A 16550-nucleotide genomic window follows, 5' to 3' on the forward strand; every position below is an offset into this window, starting at 1 on the left:
GCACCGGGTTAGGGGGGGGACAACTCCCATTCACTGAAAACTGCCAAAGCCCTCTCTGCACAAGCGGTGAAAGCTATTGTGCCAACTTAACCAAGTGTAACTGGAGACTTTATCTTTTCTAACAGCTATGAAGTAACAGTGATGGAAATGTGGCGTTTACAATTGCATATTCAGGCTTTTTCCAGCTGAGATTATAATGAATAATTAAAGAAATTAAAGATGATTATTGTAATTATGGTAATCAACACAATAACAAAAAGGCAAGATAAGGAGTAATAAGGCAGTGATGATTGGGATTAATGTGGACCCTCTACTCATTTGTATTGGCACCATTATATTATCCAGTGATGAAAATCATATCTTTAACACTGGAGAATTATTAACCTTAGTTTAAAGCAGTGGAAAATAATCTGATTTATGAAGCGTGTATGACATAAGATAGTTTGCTGGAAGTTTTCTGCACTTCTAGAGAGATGCCAGGAGAAACCTGAGACCAACTGGCTTCAAAATAAAAAAATAAAAAAAATAAAAAAAAGACCACTTTTAGTTAATTTTTCTGAGGATTTTTTTTCCCCCCCCCCCAAATTCTCCACCGTGCTCACTGGTTAATGTTGTTGCTAAATTTGGTTTTACTCCACTCACCGAGACTCTTTTGGTGAAGAAAGCTTTGGCTGGAAATGGTGCTAACAAGGGCAGTGAGATTGAACGGAAACTGCAAAACCATGGGCCATAAAACCAAAACAATTATCTTAAAGAAACCGTAAGCCTGTTTCAGCAAAAACAAAACACAAAATCAATAGGTTTTTATACTAGGTGACCACTTTGGTGCCTAAACTGACCAAACAGAGAATGGAAAAAAAGTAATTAAGATAAGATCTCGAATGGCACACAAACTTGTGTTTCCTGGTTAAAAGTCATTTATCTGATTTGGACCAACACCACGCCCTCTGCCTCTCTTTACTGCCTTTGTAGTACTAGAGCCTAGAATTAAGCTGAAAACAAAGCCAACACAAAAAATTGCAGTTCCTCTAGTGGCCTCTAGTGGCCACTAGTGATCGCTAGCTCCCACAGTGTGTCAAACCGCAAAAACTTGCATGTTAAACCATTTAAGTTTACAGCAAACATAAACATGTGTACAGCTTGGTAAAAAAAATGGTTCATAAAAATTTTACAGTGCCTAATTTCTTTTCTTTTTTTAATAACTTCTCCACCTGGATATTGGCGGCTTTGTTAGAGAGGTATATGCCCACATAGGTAATGGATGCTTGTAGCTGTCTTGCTACACTATGTTTGTGAAATTGGTGCCTTCTGGATAATTACTAATATAAATATCTAGGAATTAATATGATTGTTGGATGTGCAATTGTATGGACCATACAGCAGTTCTGGTTGGTTTTAATGTTTCCTTAGTCTGTTAGCAAAATTAGCAGATATGTGGGTCTGTCTATTGCAAACAAGCTAGCTCGCATTTGCTGCTAACATATTAGTCCACTGTCATCTAAATATAGTAACTTCTGGCTCCAAAAAGCCAGCATGGTGGTAATGGTAATGCTAATCTTACAGCTTTACAATGTCCCCAAAGCCAAAAGGTGATATCACTATGGCCACATCCATCTTTGATATACAGTCTGTGGTTTTTGCATATCAACTCCACACAATGCTAGAGAGATATTTGATTTGACTGATGTTTTTGTTCTAACATATTTAGGTATAATAATGTTGAGAAACGTTCAGGGCTGCAGTGCATGTGTTCTGTCGTTAAGCTATGAGAATGCTTTGGCATTAGGAAACTGCACAGGATAATTTTATGTCATAACTTTTACACTGTATGACTTATCATTAATATTCAAAATCTTGATGCTAAAGTATGCCGATCAAAGTTCATACATTCAAACCCATTCATTACACTATTCTAGCTGGCTGGCTGCTTCTTTGTTGCAGAAGAGAAAATAACAGAGAAATAAAGATGGTTGAGAAGCTAGAGGATTTAAACTCACCTGTTTGAAGGATTGGTTAGTGAGCAGGTCCTGCCCAGGCAGTCGAAGAGTGCAGAAAGACACAAAAAAAAAAATTGAAAACACATGCAAAGATTAGCACATCAAGCAGAAAAAAGGTGGTGGCTAGAGCAAAGAAATATAACTACGCACACTACAAGCTGAAGCCGGGAAGCCCTCTGTGAGAAAAATCATCTACCGTCCGAGTCATCAGGGGCTCATGAATCTAAACCTCTCTGTACTGCATAAATTTGGTTTCTGTCTTCTCAAAGAGGTCATGATTGTTATAATGAATTCTTTTGATTGCATCTACATCTGCCTTGACGTGGAAAAACACAACCATGAAAAATGACTGCGGTAACTAATCCTACCGAGGGCAAATGTAAACAAAAGCCCATTTTTAAAGTAGAAGGACCAGTGACAAGCTTAAAATAAGTAATTATGCCATGAATAAACACTGCAATACTGTCCAGCTGAATCAAATCTAGCCAAATGGAATCGAGTTGTCAAAGCCAGGAAGATGTTGGGTTTTATGTGGCTACGTCCATAGAGATCTGAATTCAACCGTTGGCCTGTGCCAATAAAAACCTGCTCTGTATAAATAAATACCCACAGTAAATCACTGTCAGAAACAACCTCAAGTGACCCATTCCTCTTTAATAAAAGCCTGCAAAGAGAGGATGGGCTTAAGGCTGTCAGAAGGCTTTTAAGCGACACTGTAAAATACATTACAAAGGAATTCAACAATTTTAATGCTTCAAAAGAGACTTTGCATTGAGCCAACTAATTAGAGCAAATTAACATTCCACTTAAACATATTTAAATCTGTGTAATATATCAGTTGGTGTAATTCCACCCAGTATTACCACATGACAAGTGGTGTGCAATTAGTTTGTGGCACAGAGGGGTGTAATTGCGCCGCACTGTATGGTGTTGCCACCAAGACAATTATTCTATTAGTTAGTGCCATGATTTAGTGAATGCCCTCTTTATTTTAGCTTTGGTAAAAAGTTTCCTGTATCGTGACTCCTCGTGACTTCAGCGGTTTCCTACATGTCGCCCTGATTCATGAGCCCATGAAGAACCAGTCAAGGTCTCACACAAATGCTCTGCAGACACTAGTGCAAAGCAGCAGCTCTGTGGCATCTCTACAATAAGGCATTCAGCAGTGAACAGCTGCTCATGTTAGCCCGGAGCTGGACCTTGGCGCTCTCAAGAGTTCCTTTTTACACAACCCACCCTTTAGCCTGTCACACACACTTTCAGTAATACACACAGTTCAAGAATCTAGGCCAATATGGTACTCCACACACACAAAACAATTGCTTATACGCACACACTCTCACACTCACTTCCAAGTCATAAAACTACAAGCCACTTCCAAACAAATCCAAACCTGTTGTCTCTGATATGCTGAAAACATCTTCTCTATGTCTTTCAGGTCGAGGATCTTGAAAGCTCTCAGATCATCAATGTCGCTCCAGATGGTGCCATTGACCATGTTCTAAAAACAGGGTGGAGTGACATAAGAGGTTCATGCATATACACTGATTCATTCACAACTGCTCATTTTAAAACTGTTACAGTTCAAAATATGAGGTCAGCATATGTACAAACAAAATTTTCAGGCTTCAGACTGCTCTAAACACTCCACTTCAGGATGTTTTTTCATCCTCTCCTCTGTGGGATGTCACAGAGTGGGGACATCCTTACATGGTTGCTGAGGCAGACAGCTTAGACTGTGAGCACAGAAGCTGAGTGAAGTGGTAGATGGGACCTAGAATATGATGAACTGAAGGTGAACTGAAATGAAGATGCAGTGTTACATAAAAAAGGAGAAAAGAAAACCTCTGAGGCTGAAAAAGCAAATGTAGAAGTTCCAAAAAATACATTTCCACAAAGCAGATATGCAAGTTACCAGAACGCCAAAGTTGAGCCTTCAAAATGAGACTCCATCTTTCCATCTTTTATATACAGTCTATGCCCAGAAGAGTCCAAAAATGATAATGTAGACAGCGAAAGCAGAATACGTCCACTTTAAGTGCTGATTTGAGTTTTATTATAATTCATATCCACTTCATATTTATTTTTGCTATTTCAGAGTAGTAGAAGTAATACTAGAAGTACTAAAGAGGAAAATTTTCTTATTTTGACAACAATATACAAACATATATATGTCAGAAAATTAATGGCCGGGCATGTTCACCTTTTATACACAAACGATAGTTCAACCCTTTTATGTAATTTTGGGAAAACCATGGCTTGAATGACCCCCACCCTTTAGTTTAACAATGCAGTTTTCCATGTTCACTCACCTCTCCTAGTTTGGCCCAGTTGAAGGACTTCAAAGGATGTGAAGGCTGAGGGATGGACTTGGAGTGCATGCTGCTCATCGAGTTAAACGATGAGGGAATGGGAGGAGGCGGAGCTCCAAAAATAGGTGGGGCTCCTGGTGGAGGAGGTGGTGCCCCAGGTGGAGGAGGTGGAGGTGGGGGAGGCGGGCAACTGAATGGTAGAGGAGGTGGGGGTGGAGGAAAGCCGCATGTCATAGGTAGTGGAGGCGGAGGCATAGGGCCGCCAGGAGGAGGAGGGGGAGGTGGGAAGGATACATTTCCGCCCTGCTGGAGGTCAAATGAAAGATCAGTTACTAAATAAACCGTAAAAAAGGGATTACAAATTACTTTAAATTGATGAATAAATTAAACATTAAACATTAGCAGCTCACAGCAATGTCACTGATGCGCGACGACAGGTCTAGCACTTGTTCCCGGGCCGAGCGCAGCTCCACACCTTCACGCTGTAGTTTATCCTTCATCTTGTTCAAAGTCTTCATCATGTCCTCTTTTTCCTGCGTTTTGGTCTCACACTCCCGCTCTTTCCGCTCCAGTTTAGCTAGCAGCTCTGCATGCTCTAAAATCAAACAGTGGTGGAGCAATGGGTTGGCACGGTGTTAGCAGATTTGGATAACAGTGAATACAGGCAAGAAGAAAGATAAAACCATGATGGATTCTGGTGAACTTTAGCTTTACCTTTTCTGAATTTCTCTGCTTGTTCTCGCCATTGTTTCACCTCATTTTCATTGACCAACCTGTGAGGCAGACAGACAAGAATAAGCACAGAGAAAGTGGACACTGGTCTGCAAAGAATTCTTGCATATAAGAGGAAACTTCAGTCCAAACATGTCAATACAGGCATTTGAGAAACCCATTGGTCAGGGTTACTTCTGCTTTACTTCATCTTTGCGAGAGGGATTGAGATTTATTTCCTGCATTGACCGGTTTGTTGCGGTTTCCTCTTTTAAGCATCGTTATACAGCATTAGTGCTCAAATAAAACCTGTCAGTTACTGTTATGAGTTCTAACTCCTGGTTCTTGGCTCAGATTGAGGTTATGTTTAGTTTTAAAATTAAGGTTAAGGAGGTAAGGAATGCGCATTGCCGATTATTGTACATGTAAACAAAAAACACAAATATGAGATATAAGTGTAAGTTAATAAATATATTGTATTTAGTGGGATTTTTTTTTAATTGTAGGAGAATAGTGGAAAGTGAAACCTTGAGCTCCACTGGTAGCTTTGGCTAGAGTTGAGAGAAAAACATGTTGCATCATCACTACTCACAGAAAAGCTGTTCTTAACAAGGAGCCTAAATACATAAAATATTAGACAATCAATGCACCAAAAATAGGATTGTAATAATAAATAATATAATTAAAAACATAATTATTTTTTAAAAGAAGAAATTTATTTTTCCATTAATTGCTGTGTTTTGATTTATTTGCGTGAATTTATCAGTTTACCCACTTAAATTTTGTTTTTTGTTTTTTTAAACTTAACTTGTTAAATAATACATTAAGAAAATAGATGTAACTATGATTATATTAAAATACAATAGTTACAATAATTAAAATATTGCTTTCATTTATTTTTCATTATTTTTTATAATCTATTCAACAATTTAAACCAAAAAACAACAGGTAAAGATTTAGATTGTAAATATAAATTGTAATTTATTCATATATTTATTTATTTGGTTTTCATAGTTTTGGAAGTTTTGGATAATTTTGGCACTTTTGGTCCTCCATAGAATGACACAGAGGACAATAATACCACTGTGATGATGGTTCACACTTAAAGGCATCAATTCACACCAGGAAAGCAAACTGGGCATTAGTCAGTTTCGGGGCCTTTAAAGTGGTCGTGTTTAAAAGGATCCAACTGATTAAAACAAAAAGACACAATCAGTTTTTCTTGACTGGTCAAATAAACATTTTTGCATGACTGTGGAAAAATGTGATTTGTACAAGAGCGTCAATTCTGGGGTCGGGCACACGTGTGAGTATTCAGAGCCGTCGTCATAGTGACCACAGATGATGAATGACTTTGTCTCCCGGCTGTTTTAACAGTTGTTTTAACATGCGCTCCACCATCTGAGCTAACACGGCACTAGTCATATGTTTTTACCCGTTAACCGTCAGGACCTCCTGCGTGTAGCCGATCCGGTAAGGAAATCTCAGCTTATGCACGCTTTTTCCAGGCAACATTTATTTGAAGTGAGTTTATGGAAACAAGAAGAGGCTGGCAGCAAATGTAAAGTGAGGGGAAGGTTTCAACCATTCTGATGCATCTTCAGTTGATAGCAATGGGCATCCAGGCTCAGATGCAGCATCCAAGTTTGCATTCTGATCGCTACTGGAAAGAATTCTGCTCAAGCGTGCTGATTGCACTAACAACAGTGGGTGAATACTTCACCAAGCTACATGTTTTATGGTGCTTTCACCACAAAGACTAAACACATTCATCTGTTATGGTAAGCTTGCTTTTAAAAATAACAAAAATGAGGAGAACTGAAGAGAAGAATGACAGCACCAAGTTACAGCAAAGACAGAGCTCTAAATTCAGTCTGTGTGCACTTGTCATGTACCGAGACCCTGACTTAGCAATGATCATTTGGCTGTGCAAACCTTCTCCTTCCAAGCCATAACGCTTCCCCCTTGTCTGCCTCGCTGCACCTGAACATGGCTGACTTGGCCCAACAGCCCTCCTAATGCGATTAGAACAATTTCCTTTTGATCTCTGGCTTCCACTTCCATGCCAGTTCACGCACAGAGCAAGGTTTCCTCCGATTCAGTCCAAGACCCCCTGCTGCCACCTTCACATCACCTCAGCTTCCTGTAAAATTACATTCCCTGCTCCCTTTTACCACGTGCTCCTCTGCAATAGCCTGCAAAACCCTGTGGTTTATTGTATATGTATATGCTCCTCTGTACTAAAACACCATATTCCAGTGTTTATCTCTCCCAATCTTTGATATAGAAGAAACACATGATATCAGGGCTTTGATCTCTGTTGCTAGTGATGCTGATTAAATGCATTAACTACAAGATTTTCTCAGAAAGTTGGAGTGTTTACAGTACTGGGGGATGAGGAGAAGCTTTTGAAAAAGGCATTGAGTGGTTGATTGACTTGAATCATCACTTGCAACAATCATTTCCAACCTTTTCCCAGTGGGCATGAGGTACAAGCAGCCCTGGCAGGGTATCAATCAAGATCCTGTCATATAAATACATTACTATAGTAAAAAGCTTCATTAGCGATCACGTGTCCACTGTTGATTAATGAGAGATTTCACTCACATGCGAATGATGTTCTTTACATTGAAGTTGTCCAGAGGGGAGATATCAGGGTCCTCTCCCTTGTCGTCCTGCATGACGATCTGCTGGAGGATCCGGTCTAAGAGCTGCCAGTGCTGCAGGGTGCCACCACTACGCTTATCTGTTTTTTTAGGGGGGGTTTTCATGAATAAAAAGCTCAAAAAGCTCAATATAAAAAGATGAACACTGAAGCAAAGTATAGCCTAGAAATACTTGATGTCTTTTCTCCCCAGGTAAATGTGAGTACTCACAGGGCATCTGCAGACAGTGTTGCAGGATGGAGAGGAGGTGTGGGTAGGAATCAGTGTGGCTCAGCTTCTTCTTGATCAGCTCAAACATGGCACCAGCACTTTTAGTATCTACATGGGTCTGTTGAGTAAACAGAAGGAATCGGTACCACACAGCTGTTTAATTACCTACAATCTAAAAGGAACACACTAATGTCAAACCAGGGAAAACTCACCATATCAAATCTTTTGGCCAGCTCAGAGTCGTCCTCGTTTCGCACCATCTCAAAGAAATCCAAATGCCTAAACAGAGAGATAAAAAATGTTCCTTCATTTGATCCCAAACTTCTGTATTTATTTAATTACCTTTAGAATTTTATTACTTGTTAATAATAACTGCTTGTAAACATTGGGGGACAATGCATTTCTTTGTAGAGTTTCAAATGTTAAAGAGGGCTTACTCTCCTCATTTCCAGCTCCTTATTTCTATTCCTAGACTGTACTAGGGTAGCATGATTCACTATATCTGATTTGGTCTTGATTGGATCTCCCGTCTATTATCTTAATCAAGCATATAAACATATAAACCCTGTTTGAGACAACAGTACCGCAGTGATACTCCATTTTAGGAAAATTAAATGAAAAGGGTGGGATGTTTTGTTATTTTTAAAAACACATCAAAGATTTAGTTTCCATTTCTTCATCAGTGACTCACCTATCCAAAGTGGCGTTTTCGTGCTCTCTGAGCTTTTCGATGACCGGCTGTATGCCCAACATCAGGAACTCGTACCTTAGATGGAGGCGAAACTCCAGGTTGTCCTGAACATAAAGGATCAAACAATAAGAGAGGACATGAAGCTGTAATAAATCCATATGTCATATTTAATGGGACATCAGATACCTCAGAATCTTAAAAGTGTTGCATGTATCTTGGTATATATCATCTTTAAGCAGCATTTTAGCATAATTACAAAAAGAATACTTTGATTCCAAAACCCACTGCTATCTAACAGGTCCTGTCTTTTATTTGTGTTTACTCGGTACAAAATCTTTAACTAAAAAGTCAACAGTTCTTAGAGGAAAACACCATCTATGTTGTTCATGATGATCCACAAACAAAAGCCATGCCACTGCATCTATAGTCAAAGCATGGCTGCACTTTATCGTATATTTCACTCAATTTACCTTTAAGCTCAGAATGAAACAAACTTTACTATTTGTGAACCATAAAAAACAGCCTCTCCTGATGCTTTAGTGACTATTCTTACAAGTATTTAAGAAATCTCTTTCCATGAGAGTTACACTCCTTAAGTTTTGTATACAGTTATTTAGAGTGTGTTTAACAGGCATGAGGCTGTGAATGCAGACCTCTCCAGCCCCAGCGTTGAGCACGGCGTTAATGAAAGACATGATGGCGGTCTTTAAGTTGACCTCGTCTCTGTAGCGTCCTGTACTTTTGTCCAGCTCATTCAGCAGCGTCTGGAAGATCAGAGGAGACGGCAAAGTTAGTCAGCAAGTGCGTTTGATCGGAGAAAAAAAAAAGAAATTAATTGGATAGTAATTTCAATCTATATTTAATTTAACAGGCAAGCAGCACAGGGCTGCTGTTCTCAGTTCTTGCCCCCTTCTTTGCCTCTTAAACTGACCTTTGGCACTCTTTAGTATCTTAATCATAATTCAAAGAAACATTAAAAGCCCTCGTAAGTTTGAATCACTCAGCTCCTGTGGTGTTAGCTTAGCCAAGGTGGCATGATTTACCGCACACCCCAGGGGATGTATGAGATGTGGTTTGTTGATTCAGTCCTGCTAGTCACTAAAGCACTACACATACTGTGACCTCCATAACTTAAGATGTCCTCACCTGCCTTTAATAACGCACGTGTGTTGACGTAACCCAAGGCCAGCCGTCTGAGGCACAATTCTCCAACTTATCAAAATGACCGCAGCTTGATTTATTTTAGCATTACCCAGAAATATTTGTCTGCCTTTACCCATAATCTATGTCTGCCTCACACTGTCAGCAAAGGCTCCTCAAGCCTGAATGTGCCACGTGACATGGCCCTGCGTTAACCTCAGATACTAACAAAAGAAGCTTCTCTTACCTGGAAGCGAGTCCTCTCAGCAGCATATTTCTGGTAATGTGCCATGGCTTGAAGCACCTTCTTGTGTCCATCTGGCACCAGGCACACCGCCCCAAGAATCTCCAGTACTGCCACTTTGGTCTTGAAGTTCTCTGTCCGGAGGCTCTGTGAGATGGTATTGATGCTCTGCGGGTGGGCCAGGACATGCGCACGGCCCTGCGAGTTGTTCATCAGCGCCTTGATGCACCCGATGACGGAGGTGTGGACGCGGCTCTCCGACGTCTCGTAGTCCATGCTGCGCAGGAAGTTGAGGAGGCAGGTGAGGCCGTCCAGCTCGATGAAACGCGTAACAAACCTAATGGAGGACAGGAGGAAAAGCGCAGGGTAAAGACTGAGCCAGTGTGCTAGTTTACAACCAACGCACAATATAAAGACAAAGGTTCATACTAAAACTGTAACCTAACCCATATTTTAACAACACAGTGAAATTCTGCTTCCATAGTTCCCGGTGATACACTGGGCCTTTCTCCTCCAGACCCCTTCCCATGCCTTCTTTCCTGCAGTTTGTGTTTTTGCCTTCTGTTTGTTAATCACAGTTTTCCTGCGCTCCACTTTTCTCTCTTCTTTTTTAAAGCAAACTCAAGTCTTGCTCACAGGGGATCATATCTTTTGTTTTTCTTCTCCCTCTAGTGTAGCCATAGAATATAAAACTCTGTTAGAGGCCAGTAGTGGTGAACTGGCACTGGACAAATATAATGAAAGTGAAAGTGTTTGTGCCTCTGTGCTCACAGATGGATGAAAAAGGTTGGGGATTCACTATGGACATATCTTTATGGACTTCACTTTAACATTTATCTCATTTGAAGGAAAAAAAATCCTCAATTTTGACACTTCTCTCCTGCTGACCATCAAGTGGCTGAACTAATTAGAGAGCAGTGAGCTATTGACCTCTGTGGATGAGAAGCAGACTGGTTGAGTGGCAGGCAGGACATGTAAACAGTGAGGGATGTCACATCCAGCGAGCACAGTGGGGGCTGGACTGTAAATGACCTTCCCACTCGCTAAGATTCCTGATAGGCCTCATAAATTACTTCAAACAAACAAGGGATTGTAAGGAGAAAAAAAAGGGCAGAGGAAGAGGAAAGAAGCATGGAGTCAAGAAGACAAAGGGACAGAGAGGAAAGAGCGAGAGTCTGACAAGAGGGTGCTGAGATTTATTACCATTCATTGTAGCAAATACATTGTTTTGACGCTTTTAGAAGTATGCAGACCATTCCCCTCCCACTGCTGTCTTGGCACAAAAGAAATGTGAAAAAATATAATGCAGAAAAATCTATTTATTATCCTTTATGACGAGGCCAGAGCTCTTCCTCTGCTCACACATGATTAATCCCAGATTTCCAGCAGATGCACTCACACAGAAACTCAACCTGGCACGTCCAGTAAATCTCTTAAAGAGATATCATCCTCTGATCTTCAGCAGGCTCATACAGTATGCACGCATGCATACAGTCAGCCTCTCTTGGCAATGCATTCAGAACACTCGTGCAACCTTTCAGCAGACTTTCCTGTTTGAGCGAAGACGCTGCAGTCTCCACTCAGCACCACGGTGACGAAAAAGAAATCCAACGTATGAGATATGAATTGAGTCAGATGTAGCACAGACAGTGGAAGCAGTGAAGTCAGAACAAAGCCAACTGTTTTAAGTTCCACATTATATCAGTGACAAGCCTTTGGCCGGCCACGCGCCTGTCCACGAACCGAGAGCCCACCTCAGAGAAAGAGCTTTCATAGTGGAAGAGAAATTAAGCTGAACATCGCTGTGATTAATGTATGGAAAGCTGAGGGTGACAGATGTTGTTCTTGGAGTTTGGGTTCAAAAGAGTGGACGAGATTCAAGACTTCGCTCACTGCCAGCTTCACTTCGCTTCCCAGTATGCACCGACATAACCTTTGCAGCATAACCCGATGCCCGTGCGGGCGCTTAAGCAGATACATGTAAAAATATACATGCATGTCTCTTTAAAACATTCAACAGTGACTAATCCTCTGGACCGTTACTAAACCTAGTAAGCTGACATTCAACAATTCTCTCCTCCTCCTCACTTTATTTTCTCTCCAGTGAGCACTTGAATCAATGGATCCCATATCCTCTGACTTTGTAGTCCCCTCTTGTCTTCTCCTCTCCACTGACATTCACGCTCAGCCGACTGGCGCGCACGGGTTTCTGTCCTCCCCCCTTTGCTCTTGGAACAACCGCTGCATACTTCAAAACCCGCAGTGAAAGCTCAACAACTGCATACAATATGAGCACAGGCAGAGCTGCCGAACAATACTGACGCTGAGCCAAACACACACACATACACACACAAATAGGTCTTCACACAGATGAAAGAAAGAAAGAAGCAAGAAATAAAACTTGGAACAGAATGAGGCTAAACAAAAGCGACAGAGTAGCAGGAAAAAGTCAAGGCCTGCGATGGTCAAAGGTAAAGTCTCGGATTTAAATTTGAAAAAAGCCCTAAGATATTTGCTTTATCTTACATTATTAAATGAGTTTCAGTGCTGCTATCTTTAAAACAACATTGTAATTTGTATCTGTATTGATCTAAAAAGCATAAAAACCCCTCAGCCAGAGGCAGAGGACGGTGTGGAAGCTAATCCAGATGCTCAAATTTAAATTTCATTCCAACCAAACGTATTTTTCGCTGCAAGACATTCTGCCTTTTTGAACTGTGGATGACCCGTGTGTGGCAGACAGTTGGCCGACAGTTCGCTCTCGCCTCAAAGCCTAACCACACAAAGTTATCAAAGGCCAACACTTCCACACACACAAACTCAAGTGATCATGTGCCTTTCTAACTCTCGTTTACCCCTCACTTAATCACACGCACACTCACCATCTCCTTCAGACACCCACTCATCTATATCCAGACGCATTTTCACACGTCATGTTCGACTATAAAAGGTCTCCAAAGACAACGAGAGCCCGGGAGGTTCTCCAGAGGTGCTGATTAAACCGTGACCAAGGTGTCTGCAGGGCTTTTAGGAGAAGTTATACGATAATCAACATTACTCGCATTTTACTCGATGTGGTAAATGAAGGGTTGAGCATAAAACTGTCACATATGTAGATAGAAGTTACAATACAAACCCTATCTGAGGTGCACACCTGTGATTTGTACATATATAGTATATCATGGTTTACTGGTTGTGCTTGCATGTGTATATGTGTGTGACTTTTTCCACACACAAACATTTCTACAAATTATACAGATCAAAGATTCCTTGTACAAAGTCAGTGTGATGTTTCTGATCTGTTCAAAGATTTTTAGTGTATGACTGAGTTCATGTGTCTCACCTCCTGCTAAATCTACCAGGGCACCACAGCAAGCCTACATGAAGCAGGAGTATTTCCAGTTGCGAAAATGTACCTGACTATCTCCTGCTTTATGCCACATGTGAGAAAAGGCAACTGTCTCCTTACACTCAATTCATATGAAGTACAAATCATGTGACCACACCACAGCAGTGTTCGAGGGCGATCAGATAAGATCACTTTTTTTCTAATTCACCCACAGAGTTGAAGCCTTTATTTCCCAACTAATGATGATGTCTCAAATGGCATCATGTGGGGTAATTTAATGGACTAGACCCAGCATTGCCCAGGGGAAAGAAAGGTTTTATACAATACTTACAAACAGGTTTCTAAAAGTAAAATTAGTTGTGTTTCTCTTTAACAGACATTAGCTTTGTATTTGTAGGTCAAAAGAGGGTAATTCAATGGAAACCTAATGGAAATTAACTATAAAGTATAAGTATTAAAGATAATTTATCTCAATTTCAGGACTGGGACCATACCTCATACACTCCTCTTCTGGTTCTCCAGTAATGTATGCTTTCCTGCACTGTAGAAGACTTGTTCTCATTTTCGTGACTCACTTGCCCTCCCTCGGCCCAGCCCATGAGCTGCCACCAGTCCTCACTGAGGCATTTCCCAGACCCTAGCCTCACATCCATGCTGATTCCATCTGCTATTATCTTACAAAAAATGCTGTCAAATCTAATTGAGGATGTGGTTTCTGCTTGCAAAAAAGATGATCTCAACTACTTTTTCTTTTTCATGGACATAAAATACTAAAATTTCACTTACCAAAACTAGAGTACAGACTTCTTGCATGGTTTGCTTGTACATTTAACCGGACAGCAAACCATAACTATATTAAAAATAGGCACTAAGAGCAGAAACGTGTTCAGTTCTTGTCTTTTCATTTTGGCTTTAACCCATGAGGTTGCCGTTTGGGATTAAAGTGAAAGTGAAGTATAACCCCTGTGCTCAACTCCACTTTTTCCCCACTCTCCATCTGTTCAAACCTGCCTGCATGGTCCACCTGGCCATCACTCGTTTCTTTCCATTTCCTGTTGAACTACTAAGTACCAAAGGGAGAGAAATCAGCGCTCTAAGAGAAGCAAACACTCCATCTGAGACTCTTTGAAGGTGTGAGACTCTACTCCCCCACTAATGTATTTGGTAATATGTGAAAACAGATATAAAGTTCACCCTCTGTTGAGCGGAACCTTTGAGAGATCTGTCGACAAAATGTTTTGAAGGATAATATTTGTATGTGATGGCAGCGAAACATCCAAAGAGCTGTTGACACAAGAGCAGGGTGAAAGGCTGCAGTCGACTCGAGTAAATATTCTTGCTGGAACAGATTTGCAGAAACAATGTCCACAGAGAGCCGCCTTGGGAAGCACTACAGTGCTCTGCTGACATGAGCCTGGGAGTGCAATGCATTGTGGGCCAGAATGGCCTCAGTGACCTCCACGATAACTCAGTTTCCTGTCCTCGTGCAGTTATGTCGCAACGGAAATGACAATGATGGAGGAGGGTCACGTCTTAGAAGCGCAAAGCACGCTCATCAACATGAACATAAACATCAGTGCAGATGTGCAGATGACTCAACAAATCAACAGTGATTATGAAAGTATATCCAACTGCATAGTTAAAATACCACAAGTAAACATTCAAATATTTGGACGCTAACTGGAAATGCACACCAGAATGTGTATATTTCATTTAACTACATAGCTGCAGCAGTTTGTGTTTGCCTGTCTACCCTCACATGCCCACTTGAGTTGAGATTCAGCTTTACGTGAGTAAATACACAACCGCAGTGTGATGCTTCAAGCTCCATTTGACAGCTGGTAAACAAAACAATAACTACCGGCATGGACGCGTGATAAGCTGCTAACTCGAGGGGAAGAAATCATTTTCAAAATGCCTCCTTTTTTATGGCTGCTTAGAAATAATCACATTTATATTTGAATGAAGACATCTGGGCCATTAAATTAGTTTCCAACCATCAAAAAAAGGTTTCTGGTAAATGGCAAATTAAGTGCAGCATCACTCACAGGGGAAAGAATATTTCGCCTGTGGTCTCCTCTTACAGGGAGGCATCGATACAGTCCAACTGTTCTGTTATTGAGTGATTTCATTTTTCTTGCACCAGCCTACCAACTTCAGTTTAATAAACACTAAGCCTTTGACATTTTAAGGCATGGACAAACTTATGCATGGGTCGTTTTTTCTTTTAGATTTTGGGTCTCATCTTTCCACTAGTTTGATAGATTAGGTTTTGTGGAATTAAACAAGTCCAAAATTCACATTTAGGAATTTATTTAAGTGCATGTTGTCCAACGGAAATTGGTGCTTAATGAGATCTAGAACGACGTCTAGCAAAAGCCACAAACCTCACCATGCTCTAGCAACCACAACTACTAGACCATCATCTCATACTTCCTCTATTTCCAGCACTTTGATCCCAGAAACCTTGGGTTATTTACATATATTTGTATCTTATAATCAGCTAGTGTGTCTCTAGTAGCTTTCATCCAAAAAATATACTTCCTTGTTCTGTAGCTACACAACATATTGGTCAATGAGTTTACCACTACTGGTCATTATTGATCATCTATAAAATTTAAGACAGCAGATCAGTTTGATCTCTTTCAGGAACAAGAGACAAACAAGAGATAGAGTCTACACCAACTTCTTACCCATTTAATAAACTCCATCCACTGAACTCTGTGATCTGTAGGCAAGAGACCAAAGATTTTAAGCAGCAGAAGATTTCTGCATTGCATTTTCTTGTAGAAAATCAGTTTGCATGAAGAGCAAAGCAGGGATGGTATTTTCTGAAATGCACTGGATAGTGATCAACTATTGTCTAATGATGAGTTAAGTGATTACTGGCATTTTCAAATTATCTGTCTTGGTAAACAATGACTGGTGCAAAAGCCAGAAATGTTGGCATGGATACCTGCTGGCTGCAACAGAGACCCCGACAAATTGTCTGGTGCCCCAAGAGCCTGAAGTGAGCAGACGAGCTGATGTATTTCCAGACTGTGAAATCAGATTACGGCTGCGTTTAGGCTGAGTTCATTATTAAAACGACAACAGTTTGTTTTGTTGCTCTCAAATTCTGTGGCCTGTAGTATTAAATCCATGTTTGTTGTTCCAGGAACTGAAACTACAGCCAAATCAACCAGGATCAAAAAGATCCTTCCAGATTATTCTGTCCTCTTGAAGTAGCA

At 40.6% G+C, this 16550-nt stretch overlaps 1 protein-coding gene across 5 annotated transcripts in view; it reads right to left on the reverse strand.

Annotated features, from left to right (window-relative positions):
• daam2 (dishevelled associated activator of morphogenesis 2) overlaps nt 1–16550 on the reverse strand; it is a 110814-nt gene that overhangs the window by 15349 nt on the left and 78915 nt on the right. For 2 of the 5 annotated variants that reach the window (XM_026152816.2, XM_080293952.1), the window contains exons 6-16: nt 9975–10308; nt 9241–9351; nt 8588–8691; nt 8109–8175; nt 7897–8014; nt 7628–7766; nt 5024–5082; nt 4720–4904; nt 4310–4615; nt 3391–3498; nt 1998–2027 (exon numbers count right to left, since the gene is read on the reverse strand). In XM_026152816.2, the coding sequence (XP_026008601.2) occupies nt 1998–2027; nt 3391–3498; nt 4310–4615; nt 4720–4904; nt 5024–5082; nt 7628–7766; nt 7897–8014; nt 8109–8175; nt 8588–8691; nt 9241–9351; nt 9975–10308 (1561 nt within the window). The remainder of the gene's footprint in view (nt 1–1997; nt 2028–3390; nt 3499–4309; nt 4616–4719; nt 4905–5023; nt 5083–7627; nt 7767–7896; nt 8015–8108; nt 8176–8587; nt 8692–9240; nt 9352–9974; nt 10309–16550) is intronic. The other 3 variants (XM_026152817.2, XM_026152820.2, XM_026152819.2) reach the window with 3 other exon arrangements.

Source organism: Astatotilapia calliptera, chromosome 19, assembly GCF_964374335.1.
Source record: "Astatotilapia calliptera chromosome 19, fAstCal68.1, whole genome shotgun sequence".
Taxonomy (NCBI): domain Eukaryota; kingdom Metazoa; phylum Chordata; class Actinopteri; order Cichliformes; family Cichlidae; genus Astatotilapia; species Astatotilapia calliptera.